The 20,255-nt window shown below is 39.2% G+C and overlaps 2 protein-coding genes across 13 annotated transcripts in view; one reads left to right on the top strand and one right to left on the bottom strand.

Annotated features, from left to right (window-relative positions):
• The first annotated feature begins 618 nt into the window (after positions 1-618).
• On the top strand, positions 619-9,141 carry rmdn1 (regulator of microtubule dynamics 1). 3 transcript variants are annotated; one of them, XM_061759066.1, is made up of 10 exons: positions 619-809; positions 4,147-4,252; positions 4,359-4,443; positions 4,890-5,049; positions 5,215-5,304; positions 5,376-5,431; positions 8,388-8,475; positions 8,565-8,595; positions 8,758-8,891; positions 8,972-9,141. In XM_061759066.1, exons 1-10 carry the CDS (start codon positions 765-767, stop codon positions 9,011-9,013), a joined length of 837 nt encoding a protein of 278 aa, XP_061615050.1. In that variant the 5' UTR covers positions 619-764; the 3' UTR covers positions 9,014-9,141. The 3 variants fall into 3 exon arrangements, with proteins under 3 accessions (XP_061615050.1, XP_061615051.1, XP_061615049.1); XM_061759065.1 differs by lacking the exon at positions 619-809 and adding an exon at positions 2,426-2,621; XM_061759067.1 differs by lacking the exon at positions 4,359-4,443 and having other exon boundaries at positions 623-809.
• The window catches only part of LOC133470565 (NEDD4-like E3 ubiquitin-protein ligase WWP1), a 30,806-nt gene continuing 19,692 nt past the window's right edge, over positions 9,142-20,255 (bottom strand). For all 10 annotated transcript variants that reach the window (XM_061759055.1, XM_061759049.1, XM_061759056.1 and 7 more), the window contains 15 exons: positions 19,832-20,006; positions 19,166-19,220; positions 18,799-18,883; positions 18,261-18,389; positions 17,904-17,976; positions 17,748-17,819; positions 17,528-17,616; positions 17,229-17,388; positions 15,409-15,542; positions 15,119-15,259; positions 14,909-15,029; positions 14,031-14,135; positions 13,544-13,640; positions 13,355-13,427; positions 9,142-11,074 (listed from right to left, as the gene is read on the bottom strand). In XM_061759055.1, the coding sequence (XP_061615039.1) occupies positions 10,975-11,074; positions 13,355-13,427; positions 13,544-13,640; positions 14,031-14,135; positions 14,909-15,029; positions 15,119-15,259; positions 15,409-15,542; positions 17,229-17,388; positions 17,528-17,616; positions 17,748-17,819; positions 17,904-17,976; positions 18,261-18,389; positions 18,799-18,883; positions 19,166-19,220; positions 19,832-20,006 (1,609 nt within the window). In that variant the 3' untranslated portion in view covers positions 9,142-10,974. The remainder of the gene's footprint in view (positions 11,075-13,354; positions 13,428-13,543; positions 13,641-14,030; positions 14,136-14,908; positions 15,030-15,118; positions 15,260-15,408; positions 15,543-17,228; positions 17,389-17,527; positions 17,617-17,747; positions 17,820-17,903; positions 17,977-18,260; positions 18,390-18,798; positions 18,884-19,165; positions 19,221-19,831; positions 20,007-20,255) is intronic.

Genomic DNA, 20,255 nt, shown 5'->3' with positions numbered 1-20,255 from the left:
AGCGCTTTGTCATTAGTCTTTTGTTGGTACATTGTAAATTACAATTGTTTTCCTACTTGTCAGTAGGGAGCTTTGTTTATTAGTTTTTGTACTATTTCCGCCTTACAGTGTGTGGCCGAGTTTCAGTCCGGGGCCACGGCCACCCCTGGTCACCACGTAGCTGCGCATAGCCCCTTCCGCACACAAAAACGCAAACGCACACACACACTGCTCTACCTCACTGCTGCACTTTTACTAAAACCACTGGAGATATTAATAACAATTATGAACACTTTGAACTTGGCAAGAAAAGCATATACTGTATGACATACAGAGTTGGGTAGTAACGTGCTACAGTTACTCCGTTACATTTATTCTCGTAACATTTTTGGATAAATTGTACATGTCAGAGTAGTTTGAATGCACCGTACTTTATACTTTTACGTGAGGATTTATGTTAAGAATCGATACTTTAATCCGTTACTTTGACTTCTGCATAGGGTGCCATTGCGCCAATCCAAGAAGTGTCAATTTGACTTCAAATCACTTCAATTCACCAATCAGACGGCACTTTGTGTGCAGTCATGTGACTACATGACTGCACACAAAGCCTTTGCAGGCCAATCAAAATGACTCATTTTGGAGGGGGAAAACTGCCGGGGAAGTGATGACTGCACACAAAGGCTTTGCAGGCCAATCAAAATGACTCATTTTGGAGGGGAAAAACTGCCGTGGAAGTGTTTACAGACTGAAAAACAACAGCTATTAGTCTTGCGTCTTCCCAAATGTGGATATGTCAGTGCTCTTCTCACTTGAGAGAACACCTTGCGGTAAGTTGCAGATGTTTCTATTGTTGTTTTGGCAGTGCATCTGGCAACAGCCCTATTTTATGGTCAAATCACTGTAAAACATGCTTATTAGGGATACGTGCCATGATGTGATATCGCTCTCTCATGCACGCACACATACACACTATCAATAAGTCTGTTCGGCAAACAGCTTCAGTCATTAAGAGAATAAAGAAAACAATATTTCTCTCGGGCCCAATGCATGTGTTGGTTTCTGGGCACTTAAAAATTTAAATATTTATTTTATTTTATTTTTTTAAATCAGAAGTTAACAGTTACTCTTTACTTCAGTAGTTTTTGCCTCAAATATTTGTCGGACTATTTTTTTCACTTGAGTCATATTCTAAATTAATAGTACTCTTACTTGAGTACAATATTTCGCTACTCTACCCACCTCTGTAAAGAATAGAAAGCCAGAACTTTCAGTTGGTTAATTTCAGCATCAAAGCATACTGCCTATATAATTTTAGCAAATCAGTCAATAACTTGACTGTGATTCACCTTTGAAAGTTCCTAATATACTATGCTCTGTTTAAAGATAGAACTTAACAGAGAAACATAAAATCCTGCTTTTGATTTGAAGGTTGTTGCTGCTGCTGTTGTCCCAAAAACTTACAACACACCTTGCGGGAGAAAAGCGCATCCCATATTTGGTTTGCATGTTATAATCTGTTCACCAAAATCAAGTAACATTTTGAGTCATCAAATTACGGACGGGCGGTGAGCCATGCCCGTTGGATGCCCCCCTCCAGGTGGATACATTATTTTTATTTTATTAGTTAAATTGTGTGTGTATGCGTGTGCACATGTATGTATCTGTGTGGATGAGGGCTGGGAGGGGATTGATTTGACCTTTGTAAAGCACATTGAGATGCATATCGCTGTATGAAAAGTGCTCTATAATGAAGTTTGACAACTTTTTTTGGTACAGCAATCAGAACTTCTATTACCAGCTAATTATTTATATACAAGTACTGTGCACTTATGAGTACTTGTCACCTCGGATAGCCCTTTATAGCATTTTGGAACCCACATTTAAAGTACGTTAGTAGTAGTTTCTTATCATAAACATACCTACAGTACAGTAGGAAGGCTCTCCTTGGTTCAAGTCATGTACGACCGAGTGGGCTTCTTCATTAATAACGCGTTAAAGTACGAAAGGTTGCTGGGGATCGAAAAGTCTTTCGTATGTTTCTCATCGACTACTTTAAATAGAGGGACATAATTTTACGAGACACATTCAAGAACGCTGCAACGTTTTCTGACCAAGTGTGCGTTATTATAGCCCTTAAAATGTTTTAGTTATGTACAAGACATTCTTGTGAAATTTTTTTAAACGGCCAATGATCGATGTATGTAAATGATCGATCTATTTTAATTTCGTGAAGGCAAACATACAGTCGAGCAAAGTATGACTGTTTTTTGAAGAACTCGTACAACATTGTAAGTAAGCCGTATTATTTCCTTCAAAATGATAAATATGTCAAATAATTCTTGGGAAATTTAAGAAAATACTATAAATGACATGAAATATGTCTCTTACGCCAATCGATTTTGCAACGTATCTATTGTGTGTTCTTGAACGCTCCGAAAGCCAGCCTGTGTTGGTAAATATCTGACAGGTGAGTACCTTTCTCACTCCCGGTTTGGACGTTCGACGTGATGGGTGGCCTCTTTTGGACGCGCTATATCAACAGGACCTCCACGTTTGCAACTTTGACTAAAGGCATCCGAATCAGAACTGCTAATCGGGTTTATTGGTCAACCTCAACAAGAGTCGCCAGTGTTCTCACAGTAAATACCGTTTGCCTTGCTTGCTGCTCGTTTATTTGTTACGTTACTCATCGGCACACCTGCACAATGGAATGAAATCAATAACGCTCAGCTTATGATTTTATTTATGTTGTCGGAAGTTTCGAGATGTTACTAATAGTTGGCCTCATAAAGTGTGCTTTGAGTGTATATGTGGGTAAAAGGGTCATCGTTGAATTGGAGGACAATTAAGGCACTAGAGTTTGTAAAACAGCCCACTTACTTATATTTATTATATTTTCAGGAATAGCACGTAGTAAGGTAAAATCATTTTATTCATCTATCAAGTGTACACTTCATTGATGGATGGATTGATTGTATTATATATTTTGCTGTTTGGCACAACCCTGTTACAGATACTCAGGCATTTTAAATCATATATTTCAAAAATATTGCTGACTAATTCCTTCAAAATTAAATTTACAAAAAGTTACATTTATTTTTTATTTTAATACTAATTTAATTTTAGTATTACTAATAACAGTTAACGGGGTTGAAATTCAATGCTGTATTTTGTTAGCTGATATGCTAATTGGTCAAGAACAAACTTAGCTATATAATATAACAGAAAAACAAATGTGAATATGTAATTTTTCTTTTTCTGTTTTTTTGGGGGGGCGGGGGCGGTTGACAGGCTCCATTACGGCTGAAAGCATTGAAAAAAATCTTTGAAGTAGAAGAGAGGACTTACTTTAGGTCTACCTGTTGTCAGAGCAACTAGCTTGATGTCATTTTTATGTAGCTGTCATGTAGCTCACTTTTTCTCTCTCTTGAACGCAAGAACGTTTTAGTAACAGGGTTGGGTGGTGTTTTTAAAAAAAAAAGAAGAAAAAAAAAAAGCCATGAAGGGGGTCGGGGTCCTTGGTTTAAGACGGAATTCTGTCTATGAGGACGACGTAACAAATTATTATGTACGTCGGAACGTGCCTTTGTTTATCGCCAACCTACGCTAACATAGTAATGTTGTAAGTACAGTAAATATTTGTATGAAAAACACTTCTAGGCCATAAATATTAAAAACTATCAAATAAAAATTACTAAGTACAGCAGTATCTGAGCGTACCCCGTATTCTTACGCCACTGCGCAAACTTAGTTTGTTACCTCAAAATGTCAAACTCGTAAGCCAATATACAGCCACTGGCCACAACATTCACCTTTACATCTAATAATGACAGCTGTATCAAAATTGTTAGCATCACGGCATAATTGCCTCAGTTATTTTTAACTTACTGTCACAATATCAATAAAAAAAAACAATGTGCTTGCTAAAATTATATTTGTATAGATTCTTCGTCATCCAGGTCGTGGTAATCACCAACGGTTAAATTGAGGCAATCGGTCTTTTCTTGACTGTTGAATTTGAGTTATTTTTTTCCCCCAAAAAACGTTAAACAAGGACCCATAATGCTAGGCTAACAAAATATATGTTTGACACTCTCTGAGATGTATTAGGTATAGGTAACAAAACATCTTTATGCTAAGATGACTTGCCTTCATCACATGCAGAGTGGAAGGGCCGCATTCTTGCTGGGACTCCCGACACTCTCGTGTCTGACGTATGGAGCTTATCGCATGCTGCAGAACACGCCGGTGGTCCTCGCTTTAGAAAAAGGTAGTTCACAATTCAATGTGGAATGAATACAGTTAAAGTTAAATGGAATCTGAATCAGCATGGAGATACTGACCTGAGGTTTGACATGTATTGGTGTTCTGTGAAGAGGAGGTTCTTGAGCAGGCCGACTACCTTTACAGCTGTGCAGAGACACAGAAACTCTACCAGCTCCTAGTGCAGTACAAAGACAGGTGATGAACCACATTTTAAATCTTGCTTGTTTGCGCCTCACTGTCCGTGACCCTCAGGGCTCTTTGCTGGCCATTTGTGTCCACCTCGCTACCTTTTATTCAACCATTTTACCTGCGTTAACGCAAATGTAATGAAACTTCCCAAGGGTGGAAAATGTAATTTCCAATCTCAGCTCTTATACCGTCTACATCACACTGTGTCTTTTGGCTTTATCGTGGCCACTTTTGGACAATTAAAACCCATGAAAACAAAATTTGTAATTGGACATAATATAATTGAGTAATTACACATATACATAATGTTGGTTAGAATAATTGCGTGTTGACCAATTAGAAGGCGACCCCCTAATGGTTGCTCGTCTACTATTGCCTCCTATGTACAGTATCCCCAAAACCTGTTTGTACCTCAACGTTTTGTGTGCGTGTGTGTGTGTGTGTGTGTCCAGTGATAATGCAGAGTTCTTGTGGCGGCTGGCCAGAGTGTCCCGTGATGTGTCCGTACTGCCCGACACCGAGGAGGGACGGAAGAAGCAGCTCGTGTATGAGGCCTTCGAATATGCAAAGAAGTCCTTGGAGAAAGATGAAAAGTGTTTCGCGGCACACAAAGTAAGACATGGTCATGCTTGTCATGCATCTTTTTGCTTCATTCAGTCACCTATAGCAGGATGATGGAAAAACTACACAACCAATTTACTAGCATGGATTTGGATAACCTGCAAGATAGGTCTTTTAATTGTTTAAGATCCAAGATTTTGTTTTTTTATCCTACAGTGGTACGCAATATGTCTCAGTGATGTGGGGGAGTACGAGGGAGTCAAGGTGAAAATTGGAAATTCTTTTGTAATCCGGAAACATCTGGAGGTGAGCGATAGCACATTGTCCAACTGTCACTATATTATAGCATTAATGTAATATTGTGAATGTTGTTTTAGAGAGCCATTGAGCTCAATCCTAAAGATGGAACATCTTTACACATTTTGGGTTACTGGTGAGTCAGAAGATTTTCCTCGTACTGTAACAAACCATAAAGACGAGCACATATTGTGGACAGTGATTTTAGTTTTGAATACATATTCAAATTATTATATTGCTTCACTTGGGACTGTTCTAGTATGGGGTGCCGTTTGTAAAGCTGCTCACGCCCAAAATAACAGCAACATTTTGTCACATATAGTATCAAAAGGTGTTTAAAAAAACTGGTGTGAATTTTCGAGAGTCACTTTTCTGCACATTTAGAACAATATTTACTACTTTGTAGTTAAGTCCAAATATTAAATGTTAGCCCTAAATCTCAAAACTCATCCATCCATCCATTTTCTGAACTGCTTATCCCTCACGAGGGTCACGCGCCTGCTGGAGCCTATCCCAGTTGACTCAGGGTGAGAGGCGCCATGCACCCTGGACTGGTCGCCAGCCAATCGCAGGGCACAGTGAGTACAGAAAGCTTTCAGACCCCCTTAAATGTTTCGCTCTTTGTTCTATGGCAGCCATTTGTTAAAATAATTTAAGAATTTTTTTTGTACTCAATGTACACGCAGCACCCCATATTGATAGAAAAAAACTGAATTGTTGAAATTTTCGCTGATTTATTAAAAAAGAAAAACTGAAATATCACACAGCCATAAGTATTCAGACCCTTTGCTTAGTATTTAGTAGAAGCACCCTTTTGAGCTAATACAGCCATGAGTCTTTTTGGGAATGATGCAACAAGTTTTTCACACTTTGACTTGGGGATCATCTGCCATTCCTCCTTGCAGACTCTTTGCTGTGACAGTCATATATTTAACTTGGGTGCTGTCCATTTCTTCTGATCATCCTTGAGATGGTTCTACACCTTCATTGGAGTCCAGCTGTGGCTGTGTTTGATTATACTGATTGGACTTGATTAGGAAAGCCACACACCTGTCTATATAAGACCTTACAGCTCACAGTGCCTGTCAGAGCAAATGAGAATCATGAGGTCAAAGGAACTGCCTAAAGAGCTCAGAGACAGAATTGTGGCAAGGCACAGATCTGGCCAAGGTTACAAAAAAAAAAAAATTCTGCTGCACTTAAGGTTCCTAAGAGCACAGTCGCCTCCATAATCCTTAAATGGAGGACATTTCGGACGATCAGAACCCCTTCCTAGAGCTGGCCGTCCGGCCAAACTGAGCAATAGGGGAAGAAGAGCCTTGGTGAGAGAGGTAAAGAACAACCCAGAGATCACTGTAGCTGAGCTCCAGAGATGCAGTCGGGAGATGGGCGAAAGTTCTAGAAAGTGAACCATCACTGCAGCACTCCACCAGTCGGGGCTTTATGGCAGAGTGGCCCGACGGAAGCCTCTCCTCAGTGCAAGACACATGAAAGTCAGCATGGAGTTAGCTAAAAAACACCTGGAGGACTCCAAGATGGTGAGAAATTAAATTCTCTGGTCTGATGAGACCAAGATAGAAATTGTTGGCGGAGGAAACTCATTTCGGCCGCTTGTATCCGGGATCTTGTTCTTTCGGTCATGACCCACAATCTTTTTGCAGATGATGTGGATCTGTTGGCTTAATCAGGCCGTGATCTCCAACTCTCACTGGAGCGGTATGCAGCAGAGTGTGAAGCAGCTGGGATGAGAATCAGCATCTCTAAATCTGAGACCATGGTCCTTAGTCGGAAAAGGGTGGAGTGCCCTCTCCAGGTCGGGGATGACATCCTGCCCCAAGTGAAGGAGTTCAAGTATCTTGGGGTCTTGTTCACGAGTGAGGGAAGAATGGAACAGGACATCGACAGCCGGATCGGTGCAGCGTCTGCAGTGATGCGGACTTTGTATCTGTCCGTTGTGGTGAAGAAGGAGCTAAGCCGAAATGCGAAGCTCTCGATTTACCGGTCAATCTGCGTTCCTACCCTCACCTATCGTCACGATCCCCAAATCCAAGTGTGAAAAACTTGTTGCATCATTCCCAAAAAGACTCATGGCTGTATTAGCTCAAAAGGGTGCTTCTACTCAATACTTATGGCTGTGTGATATTTCAGTTTTTCTTTTTTAATAAATCTGCAAAAATTTCAAAAAAAAATTTCCCTGTCAATATCAGGTTCTGTGTGTACATGTGGAAAAAAATTAACTTAAACGATTTTAGCAAATGGCTGCAATATAAAACAGTGAAAAATTTAAGGAGGTCTGAATACTTTCCGTACCCACTGTAAATTGTATATCTTAACTGGAATTTTAAATATAAATCTTAAAACGAAATGTTGAATATATATATGTACATGTTAAATCATTATCTAAATATAAATCTTAAATTTAAATAAAACTAAATGTTAAATATATACATTTAAAATGTATAGCAAAATAGAAATATTAAATATAAATGTTAAATGCTAAATCTAAATGTTTCAGGTCGAACAAAATATTTAGCTAATATGTAAATCTACACTGCCAAGAAACAAAAGTACCAAAATAAAAGCTGTGGGTTTGTAGCATCCAATAACTAGATAAACAATAAAACAAATGAAAAAAAAAATCTTATACAGGGAAATGGACCCTTGGAAATATATTATCTCTACCTGAAATAACAAACCAGTTATGGAAACTTTATTTGACGAGTACTTAATTTTTTTCTTAACTATATTTAGTTTCGATACAATGCTCACAAAGATGTTATATTTAGTGATAATTGTCTCGTTTCAAGTATTTTTAGTATAGTATCACTCATGTTTTATTGTCTTTTGCTCCTATAGATTTTTTATTTTTTACAAATATTTGCAGTATTTTTTTCTCTTTTTTCAATGTTCGATTTACTAAAAGGAATTTGGAACCATATTTTCTTGGCAGAAACATTTTTGTAAGTCAGTTGTTGGTCACATTTGTAGATGCCAAGTACAGTCCTATGTATACAATCTATATAGTATGTAAGATGTCCAATAACTGTGAATCCATTTTTTTAAACTTGAACTTCTCTGTTCTCTCTCTTTAGGTGCTTTACTTTTTCTGAGCTGCCGTGGTATCAACGCAAGGTGGCGGCGGTTATCTTTGCGTCACCTCCCACGTCCACATATGAGGAGGTCAGGGTTGTTCTCTCGCAGCGTCATATTTCCTTCAGTTCCCATTTTGCCAAAGAAAGTCTAGTTTAAAATGTGTCTCCCCCCCAAAGGCTTTGCAATTCTTCCTGCGAGCTGAACGAGGTACAACCACCTTCTTTTCTGCTGTAATTTTGAAAACAAAAAATGTATACTGCACTATGCTGGTCAAGCTTTAAAAGGGTCACAATGGAAAGCAGTTTGAGCAGCACTAGTACAGGCCGCTGCTGCAAATTGCTGCCCGTTATTGTCGTTTTCTTTTCCAAGTTGATCCAAACTTCTACAGTAAAAACCTCCTCATGCTGGGGAAGACCTACATGGCCATGAAGGACGAGCTGAAAGCACTGCTGTGGCTAAACAAAGCTAAAGATTACCCCCCGCGCACACTCGAAGATAAAGAGGTACTAAACAATCTGGAGTTACTGTGTTACACATGAGGAAGACGCTTTGTGCTCATGTGCTCGTGTTCCGTTGTGTTCAGGTCCATAAAGAAGCCGTTGACCTGTTAAAGAAGTTCAGCTGAACCTGGCACCTTTTGTGAAATTTCTTTGTTAACACAGTGTTATGATTGGCCTTGGACAGAGAAATCACTCATCTCCTTGGGGCACCATCCTCGCAACTTGAAAATAAAAGCACGATCATGGCACGGAAGGGAGTCATTCACGTATTTATTTGTATCTCATAAATCCATCTCCATTTCAAATGGTTGAAAGCTGATTTAAAAATGAATCCTCTATACACCGGTAAAGGGCTGTTCTGTACAATGTAGTAGGTGTTTACAGTGTGTTATCTACACGCGATACGTTACAGTCGGGATGCCTTTCAGACGGCCTACGCTGCACATCCTGACTTGAAGGCCGCCTGAGACGCTCCCGCTCTATTTCGGATATGAAACAAAAGGCATCACAGATTTCCAAACATTGGAACGGCGGCTCTGTAATTTATTATACTATTTAAGTATGCTATCTGTCATTATCTTTGTACAATGAGTATTCACAAACAGTTTCGGATTCGCTTTGATTACAGGTTTGCAATCGTAAAAGGAAGCACAGTTTTCAACGTCGGCTCCTTTTGCTACAATGCGATACGTTTCCTCCGCTAGACTTGGGGGGCGGGGGTGACAAAAAAATACAACCTTAAAAGAATCTTGATTCAACATAAATGTCAGTCTCCTGTGTTCAACATCTGAACGGTGGAATTCTAGGAAGCGAAGGGGCTGCTGGGTGACGCTGCAAAGTTTGTATGTCACTATCAACGCATTAACTTCACATCCACCCACCTACTTTCGGTAACCCACTTTTCTTTGCAGTCAAAACATGATACTTCTGAAATGTGATTATACTAGTTACATTTCATCTGCAGAGGGCTGTGCTGCATGCATGTACAAACTATATAAAGTTTTGACCAGAAATGTTACTTTTTTGTGTGCAGTTTTTTTTAGTGGACTAAATAATGAAAAGCACATTGTTGCTGTAACCTCTAAGGCTATATACTTGTATTTACTCATAGAAAAAGGTTGGGACATTCCTGTTTTGAACAGTTGATTACTTAGTGGGTCATCCTGGCTCACTGCAGCCAAGGTGGGGCGGAACATGTCACCGTGGACCTGGTTGCATGCACGCACGCACGCGCACATACACTAATACTTTCAATAAGGGACTAGAAAGTGAGGGGTTCTCATGGGTACTTTCTACTGCATTCAACATTCTGCTAGGAGAGGATGAGTCCAGGCTTGTGTGATTGCAGTTGGACACGAGCCACTCAAGCAAAAAATTAAAAAAATAAAATAATAAAATATCCCTGTAAAATATTTTGTTAGCAAACTGAAATAAAGCATCCTGTACAATTCAGACTGACATCTAATGGCACCCAAGCACAGAATTCCACAGGAAGATCGTAGTTGAATTATTTGCTGTCTGCTTGTTATAGTTTCAAGGGCGCAACCACATTACTTTTAATGTATCCTGCCAACATGATTTCAGTTTGTTCACTGAATTGTACAGGCCTTTTAATTATCACTTTCAAAAGCGTACAAACATTTTACAGGACATGTTAGCATTTTCTATCCATCGCTTATTGGGGGAAGGACAGGTGGTCGGTTTAAGGGATTTCAGGCACCAGGCTTCAAACTACTACTACTTCAAAGCTCTATAGAACTAGAGCTTCAAAAGAAGATTGCGTTACACAATAAAATCCGATCCAAAAAGTCTTTTCGTAAAAGCCGTCAAGAGTAGGGCAAGTTCATCTTGAAATTATCCTTAAAACAGAAAACAACGGTAGGGCAGCTTGCATATATCTTAATGGGTGTTCCATATATTAAAAGTCTGATAAGATAGGACTGCGGCAAGAATGATGCTGCAAATTAAGATTTGGTTAAAAATGATAAAATAGCTTATATACATTGGTGGTTATCTTGTACAATTATTTGATTGATTTCAGTCAAACAGTGATGGTGAAGGAGGAAAACACCAGAGGAGCGCTCCATTATTCTTGTCCGAATCCTTCCGTTTCCTCGATGGCGAAGAGGAGTTTCTCTTTGAGCTGCTCGAAGCTTTTGTAAGGGGGCAAGTCCAGACGGTTGAAGCTGTACACACACCAGAGGGGACCCGAGGTTTAGTAGAAATACAAGGACCAGTGGAATCATGTCCAAAAAGTTTTATTTACAACAAATGTGTCCTTGTTCATCTATGTATGTATAATGACAGGCAGAAGAATGATATACCTTTCCACTAGATTTCTGCAACAATGGAACTCAGTTGTAAAACTAGGACCCCCTGTATTTACTAGACTTTACACCGATTTGATCGGGCTGATCGGTATCGGCCGATATTTAGCATTTTATGCTGATTGGCTTTAATGTCATAATTCGCCAAGCCGATCCTCCGCAAGACATTTACTCCGTGTCGCCGCGTGTACAGTATATTTTAATCCAAAAGCTAGTTTATTTTTAGTCGCGCATCTTTTGACGTAGTACTGTAAATATCTGACGGCCAAAGAAGTTATTTTATTTTAAAAAAAACGTCGGTGTGGGACAGACAACACGTAATGCCCGGATCAGACTACAAGACAAATTTGCTCTTTCACACTACTGCAATAAAATCTTGTATTCCGCATCCCGTTTTTTACGATCAGCTTTATCTTGTCAACTCAAATACACTCGTTACCGTGGCGATGACAAGAGTGGAGCGAGCCGGCTCGACTGTATTATCAAAGGACAAAATGGGGGAAAAACGTGTGTTGGTGGTCACCGGTGCTCAGAAGAGGATGTTTGTTAAGCCTTGCTTGAGGTATGTTCATGTACTTTGAATACGTTACGGCTCACAAACAGGCAATAAAATTTTATGTAGCCTAGCAAGCTAGCGGTACCACGAACGGTTGGACGTAAACATGCCGCCTTTCTGTCGAATCATGCTCTAAAGTTTCAGTGTGGGTGAAGTAATTTAATTAAAAATAAAGTAATTACAGTAAGTTATCACCCATTATTTCTGTCATGTAATGTCGGTTTGACCTGACTGATTAGAATACACGATCTGACTAGAGCAGTGATTTCCAACCTTTATGGAGGCAAGGAACACATTTTAAAATTTTACAATCTCACGGCACACCAGCAAACAAAAATGTCACAAGAAGTGGATACATTAATTACTGTATTTACTTCCTGCCATCAAATAGAAGACCATTTATCATTTGTTCTGTCTGTCACTATGCCTCACTGGCATATATAGAGGAACAAAGATACAATATTTATTGTAAATATATTTTTTTGAGCAATTAAGTACACAAGTATATACAGTAAATGAACAGGTCATTTAAATAGACATTCCTCCATCTTGTGATCGGATCCGTGATCTTTTTTTTTTTTTTTTTTTTAAACTCGCTGATCGGTCCCAAAAATCCTGATCGTGTAAAGCCTAGTATTTACATTACTGTGGGAGGGACCGAGGCCTGCCAGGAGTAGCGAAAATCTGTGTAATTAATGACACTCCGAAATAGGGTTATACATTCCTACAACTGCCACAAGATGGTGGTAAACCACTACTTGCGTGACTAAATAAAGCTCCTCCCCTCACAACAAAATGATTAGTGTTCCGGTTCTCCCGGAATCTTTCAAATTAAAAAAATTTGGTTCCCAGTTTTTATGCCTAGAAGAAGTGGTAAAAACCAACGAGGAAGCAGCAAAAACCAACAAAGAAGAAGTACGTGCACGAAGACGTGCTTGTGCCCAACAGCGGCGAACAAAAGTGTGTCTTACCTTTGTTAAAATTAATTTTAACAATGCTATATTTAACTTTTAGCTGAAACAATAATGAATGAACATTAAGTCAGTTGGGTTATTTCCACACACATTGCCTTTTAGTTCATAGGTGTGATAGTGACACTGTTTATAAAGAACCCTGAGTCAAATGTCCATTTTAGTCTATGCTGCGGGCTGCTAAGAAAATGGAGGTTCATAATTTGGACAACCTTTATTTAAACCAGGCAAACGTTTTTGACCCAGCCTCCTAAAAGATTTGGAATAGAGAATCGTTTGGAACCAGAATCAAAATAAGGAACCGGAATCGCTCAAATTCAAACGATGCCCAAGCCTGACCAAGATTCCGCCAAAGCTACAGGTTATTAGACAGGGCTATGGCCTTAGCATAAAACAGCAAATATTTGAGTTTTTCAGCAAATAACAGAGGATAGGTCCTCCCCGGCCCAAAAAACAAAATAAACAAAAAAAAAATCAGCAAATAAGTGATGCCAATTATCCAATCTACACGGGAACACTGTATTATACATGATTTGTTTTCAAATCCAAGGAACCACTTGTGAGGTTCCAATGGATCCTCAAAAACAAAGAATGCCAAAGCGGTTCACTCACCATGTGTGGCTCCTGGGAAGCCACGTTTCCTTCCCAACCTTCTCAATGCAGAACTTTTGAGGTCCGTTACTTCCTACAGTGAAAAACAAAGAGTACAAGGGGGGGAAAATGTGTAATTACAGAATAAGATGTTTGAAGTCTTTGTGAAGAATCATCTTTTATTAATCATCTTTGTGTGGCCCAGCTGACCCATGAGCTCAGCGAAGCCGCCAAGAGGAAGCCTGCAGGTTCCAGTGACGAACTGCATGAGGCGCAGACGCACTTCGTTGTCCACTTCTTTCACGAGCTGCAAGAGAGGAAAGAGAGGCGGACAAACAGCCATCATTTCAGTCACAAGGGCTGTAAAAAATTTCGATTTGGAAGCTTTTCATGGGAATGAACAGGAATTTATGGTGTTTAATCGGAATGAACCAGGAATTTACAAAATGTATGTTTGACTCTTAATATGGATTTCCTGCTTATACGGTGGTATTTTGAAAAAAAATTAAATAAAAAGAAAATAAGGTAATATAATGCCCTCACGTGGGCAAGGAGCGCTATCCATTTTGAGTGAATGTCTGCTCATGACAAAACTAAATATTTTTATGATTGGATATGATACCCTTCTATTAAATTACCCTCAAATTCTGGTTAATTCCAATGGATTACATGGGAGCACTTCTATATGCGACAGTACCTGCCAGAACCAAATGATTTGTTTACTGTTCCTGGTATAGTGACGATACACTGTGTTCCTCTGCCAGTCCTGTAAGTCCACTTCTTGCATGCCACACAGCATCACCTGGATCACACATACGCAATACAGAAATTATGTTTTTCCACACACGGGCAAAGGTACACCCTGAACTGGTTGCCAGCCAATCGCAGGGCACATAGAAACAAACAAACATTCGCACTCACATTCACACCTACGGGCAATTTAGAGTCTTCAATCAACCTACCACGCATGTTTTTGGGATGTGGGAGGAAACCCCCTCAGGCACAGGGAAATAATGCAAACTCCACACAGGCGGGCCGGGATTTGAACCCCGGTCCTCAGAACTGTGAAGCAGATGTGCTAACCAGTCATCAACCGTGCCGCCGGTAGTTGAGGTAAAAGGTTATAATTGTTTGTAATATTATCAAGACTAGGAACAGGAATAATAATTAAATGACGATGTGTCCAAGTCAAGTGTCATTGTGTTCACACTGCTCACTTGCAATTGGGCAACATTTTGGTACGCACCAATGTTTCGATAGTATTAATGCTTGACCAACCCACTCTATCAGAGCAATTTAGTTTGTTTTAACTAGTGGGTATCTCCAGCCACATCTCAATTTGATTACATTTGATTAATGATAACGAATGAAACTTTTAACATTTGCCCAAAAATGTTTCTCAGCCATGCAAAAAGCTATGAGGAAACATAAACATGTGCCTCGCAGTATTCATTTCTAACAAATAAACATCTAACTAAAATTCAAATGTTATGTTGCGTAACACCAGAGAAATTTGCGGGGAATAAATGTGGGCAAACATGTCTTGCCACAATCAGCAAAAGTAATGCAGCCTACCTCCAGCTCCTTTTCATCGAAATACTGGAGCCACTGAAGTGGAACCACTTCATTAAAACCATCAAGGAAAGCTTTGGTTTGACCTTCAACTCCACGGGAGAACCTCCACTCTGCCATTAAACTGCAAGTCACATGGCACATTTAAACATGTCGTGTGCCAAGTGATATCGGAGGGCACATTTCTGCTAAAAAATATACAAGTTCCAGAACCTGATGTACTCCTCCTTGTTCTCCTCAGTGACAAGGACGTTGGTGCCATCTGGTTTGAGGTCATGGGATGTGATTTTGCCCAAGATCTCCATGTCCACTGAGAAATACATCTCCAGACCACACTCCTCAATATTGTTGTCCCTAAGAAGAAACAGTTTTATTTTAAAACAAGCAAACAAAAAAAGACTACCGTAACATATGTACTGTAGAATAATAGCCCAGTCTCCAACCCCCACCACTATCTCTGTTACAGTGGCAACAAATAATATTGATGCAGACAAAATATTCACCTGATCCATATAAGTGAGTTATAGAACTCTGGGTCGATGGACTCCAAATCTTTGAGGATGAGCTTCTTATTAAGCATGCGTTTGTAGAAAGGCAGGGAGAAGCCTGTGTCGATAAACTTTCCATGGAAAAGTGCCTAAGGGCAGAGGGAAATAAAATAGATTTAACAGAAGTATAGAATAGAGCCTGTATTAGTCCCGCCTCTTGGTTTAACTGAACATTGAGTATGAATGGTTGTTTGTCTGTAAATCCCCAGCAATTAACAACAAGGTATACCATGCCTATTATTCATCTTCGTTGTTCTGACAATCGCTATATTGCGGTTCATTTATTGTGGATTCAGCACATCGCAGATTTTTTTTTTTCAGGTTTGCTTGAGGATACAAAGAACATGACAAAGTCACTGTTTAAAACAAGCCAGAGTTTTATGAAATACATTCAAAAATACCAACCTTAGCCTGACGAATAGATGATGCACACACTCGTAACAATATCGACAGTAACAAATGCAATTAAAGACCAACGTTTAGATTGATTTTCTACAACTACAGTACCAGATTAGAAACATCACCACATTGAATTCTGGGTTCCCATAATGCTTTTAGAGGATTACATTGGCAGGACCGTCAGTGTGAGGAAAGGTGTGAATGCTTAGCTCAGGAAATCACCTGTTCACACCATATCCGCATTAGTTGTTGTTGACGCCATTCAAGCAAAGCACAAATGCATGTGCTTGTGTAGTGTGCTTGGAAGTTGACCTCAAGTGGACAAATAAAATATCTACGCCTCTCTAAACTATCACATTTTGGCAGTGAATTTATTGCATTGATTGAAATGTGTAAATTTAGATTATCATCCTTCCATCCATCCATTTTCTGTACCGCTTATCCTCACAAGGGTCCTGGACGTGCTGGAGCTTATCCCAGCTATCTTTGGGCGAGAGACGGGGAACACCCTGAAGTGGTCGCCAGCCAAACGCAGGGCACATATCATATAATAAATAATTGGTCGTTACTTGGAAGATTTCATTTATTGTGGGGGTTGGCTAGAAGATTACCCCCGATATAAGCGAGGGTTTTACCTTGAAACAGCATTATTTTGATGGTACCCTGGCTTGTTTGTAGCACAACTAATTTCTACAATCTTGTCTACCAGACTCAACAGTTCTTTTTTGTGTTGGCACTGGCTGTACTGTTCTGTGTTGAGGTGGGTAAGGACAGGCCCACCAACAGACTGCAAAAATGACTGAGCCACAATCCCAATGGCAACAACAATATTCTCTTTATTCCAAGCCAGTAAAAAAAATACAGGTATATATTTTTAAAGCTGCTAGATGATGGTGCTGTGAAAATACTTCAAAATACATAAATTCACTATATTTATTGGTTATAAGAGCTTTTACCATTACACGTAACCAAACGAGTTCTGCATGGAAATTGATGTGACTATATCCTCTCAATATCAAGTTATATTTTAAACTCTGGCTGCCAAAAATAATATGATTTTTGATTGCTGATAAACTATCAATATCATCCGGTGTTTTTATTTAGGTTTTTAATTTCAAGCAGAATATTTTGAGTTTGAAGTTTGTCAACGTCAAGTGGACTATTTCAAATTTACCAGGAGTCTCAAAAACAGCATATGGTACTTTCATAACCTATTGCTGCAAAATATGTTGGCTTTGGAAGAAAAACAGCATGTACTATTTGCAGTACGGTAAAATATATTAGAAAAAAACCTAAAAAACCTATATCAAAATACCTGTCAATTGTCCATTTTAAGCCATTATTATTGCAGTGAGAGAGGGGTTTTGTGAGCATACCATTGCAATAAATCTGCCTATGAAGCAGAAATATGAGAGGTGATCTGGGTTGATAGCCGAAGCTGGGTTGATCTGCAGGCAGTAGTTGCTTTTGCCAGCGTACTCAAACAGACAGTACATGGGATTTAGCACCTCATGCGACAACAAGAAGAACCACTCCCTGAAGAGAAAGGGGATAAAGAAAAGGATGAGACTGGAGTAAAAAGTTGGGGAACACTTCATTGTTGATCACTAAAAAGCAAAGGAGACAAGTTTTAGTAACGCAGCTTTGAATTCTAATATTCATTTTCATGTATTACCGAGCTAAGCCTCCATAATCAAGACCCTCCTCGCCTCTGAAGATGACGTACAACCTCCGCCTCAAGTCGTAAGGTTTCAGGGCCATAATCTAAAACACGAACAATAAAAATAAAAACACACCATAAACAAGAAGCATTGGTTAAATGCTATGTATGTTATGAATGTGTGTGCGTTTGTAGCACAGACAACACTGAAGCAGTAGTACAACAATCCATTTACCTGCTGGAATGAGTCTTCAAACAACGTTTGCCTGGAGACGGTGATCTTCACGTGGCTAGGGAGAGCATTCGACTGGGTACAAACAAAAAAAGGAAATGAACTTGCAATGTAGCTTTAAAAAGGCAGGTTGAAAAATAAAGCGTCAAAGACACAAACCTGGCACAAGTAGCGAAAATGAGCAAGTTTCCACCGGAAGCTACGCTCATATGCAATCTGTGGACCTTTGGTGCTGAAAAGTTGAGCAGTAGATTTTACTTTTACATTAATGGAACAGGTTCTTCTCTCATGTGTTGTAACATAAATAGATGTGCCAGTGTTTCTGGGCTTTTTCCTAAAAATTGAGTCGGGTCCCTTCCCATCTAGAGTCACTAAAAATTAATCAGTTCAAATCAATTAATGGCATATCGAATTATATTAGCTACAAATAAGGTCTTGCTTATCAATAAACTTTATTAAACATTTGGATTTTAGACAACATTTACAATACATTAAGCATTTTTTGAAAATTCTTACACAGAGGACTTTCCAGTGCGGGGGTCGCTAAATGTCGTCGTTCTGGTGTTATGATCTACAAAGTATCGAACACTTTCCCTTGTGTAACGGATCTCCCAACCCTCAGGTAGAGGGTCCTCATTCTGTAGCCTGAAACACATCAACAAATTGTTTTTATAATACATCATTGTGAGTTAACGGTAATAAATCTTTTGTGATAGAACGAGGCTTGAAATCATTCTCTGATGAGTGACGCATGACAATAGGAATGTTAGGATCTGTTGAATAGCTTCAACTGCTGTATTTTGTTGTGATTCAAGATTACCTGAAAATCATATAATAATTTGCCAATTGTTTGTATATTGATGCTCAGACTTTTTCATAAAATTTCAGCTGTTCAGTGATCGCACACTCTAAATTGAATAGTCATTATAGGGCATCATGGACTTTTAAATGGGGGAATTTCACATATTCAAACCAGACCGGTGTGCTGACATGACGTAAAATATGCTGGAAAAATATGTCCTATATATTGTCTGGCCATTTCGTCTGAGCTCACCCTTGGGTTCGGGGGTCTTCCCACTGTGTTGTCTTAGTATTGTGGTTGACAAAGTATACTCTGTCATTGGAGTCCACACGCCTCTCTGGAGATGTTAAAAAAACAAAACAAAGCAAAAAGCCAATAGTATCTTTAAAAACAAGGGATATGCATACTGATTATCAACAGTGCAGACTCAAATGACAAATTTGACTGTCTCCTGTGATCTGCGAACAATAGGAATAACAGAGTGAAGATTTCGACGGCAACAAATCACTGATGACAGATTCAGAATATGCGCTGTAAAACTATTACAAACTACATCAGTAAACATCAATAAAACAACATGCATTTTATCCAGCCACCGAATGAAAAAATGTGAACTCACCCCAACCAGGAGGTAGCGGGCCAAGTGGATCGTTCTCGGCAGACATCATGGATGCCTGAAAATGAGAAATGTAGACACATCCATCTGTAAACATTTAATTTGGTGAAATAATATTCCAAAAATATAGCACATAAAAAAAAAAACATTGAAAAAGAAACTCAATTTTATTGTGTTAACTGTGTGTGTTAAGAAAGCCATTGTACTGTGTACTGTTAAGAAAGCCATTGTGTCTGACAACTTCTCAATACTTCCCTGCTCTGACTGTCTTTTGATTAGTTTTGTAAGCTAATCATTGTCAGGGAAGATGAAATCACTACAGTAATTAAAGACTTAGAAATATAAACCTTGCAAAGCTAACAGAAAAACAACCAAAAGTTTGGCTTTTGATAAATAAGACGGTAACTAGACACAGACTGATCTATGTAAGACAAGATAGAAGCAGTGTGAAAACAGTACTTTTGTATTTATCCATCATTAGTTTTAGTACAAACCTGGACTACAAGAAATTAATAACATACACTATTGAAAAATTAATTTACAAAGAGAGGAACTGAAGATGTTTTTTTTTTGCATTAATACGATTTCTTTATTATTGGCACGTGTAATTCCACTGGTGGTGGAACAATAGTAGGTTTTATGCAAGAAATTGGGTGATAATAGTCTTACAGAGTAGAGGTATCTCTGGTTAAACTGGTGCATAGCTCCCTGCAGCTGGCTGCGCTGACTCTGCCACTGCTCAAAATTCCGGACTGACTCCATTGTGGGACGCTGCCATGTGGTGGTGCGGGTGTTATGGTCCACGTAATAGATCCTTCCCCGGTCATCAACACGGCGCTCCCACCTAATAGAGACAAAAGACAAAGGTAACAGTTTTTCAGTCCTCCATTTTTATGCCTCGATCAGACAACAGGATTTTAGCCCCGATATTGGCCCGATTAGCTATCAAAGGCTATTTGCCAGATCAGGCCCGACATATTTTGTTGTGAACGACAAATCTTCTTGTAGTGTGCCATAATCCACGACCAACGAGTTGGCCCAATGATAGCCCTACAACGCCAAAATGAAAAGTCTAGCATGCTTCATTTTTTTT

The sequence above is a fragment of the Phyllopteryx taeniolatus genome, chromosome 20 (assembly GCF_024500385.1).
Source record: "Phyllopteryx taeniolatus isolate TA_2022b chromosome 20, UOR_Ptae_1.2, whole genome shotgun sequence".
Lineage (NCBI taxonomy): Eukaryota > Metazoa > Chordata > Actinopteri > Syngnathiformes > Syngnathidae > Phyllopteryx > Phyllopteryx taeniolatus.
Note: the sequence above shows the minus strand (reverse complement) of the source record. Positions and strands in the feature narration are given on the sequence as shown.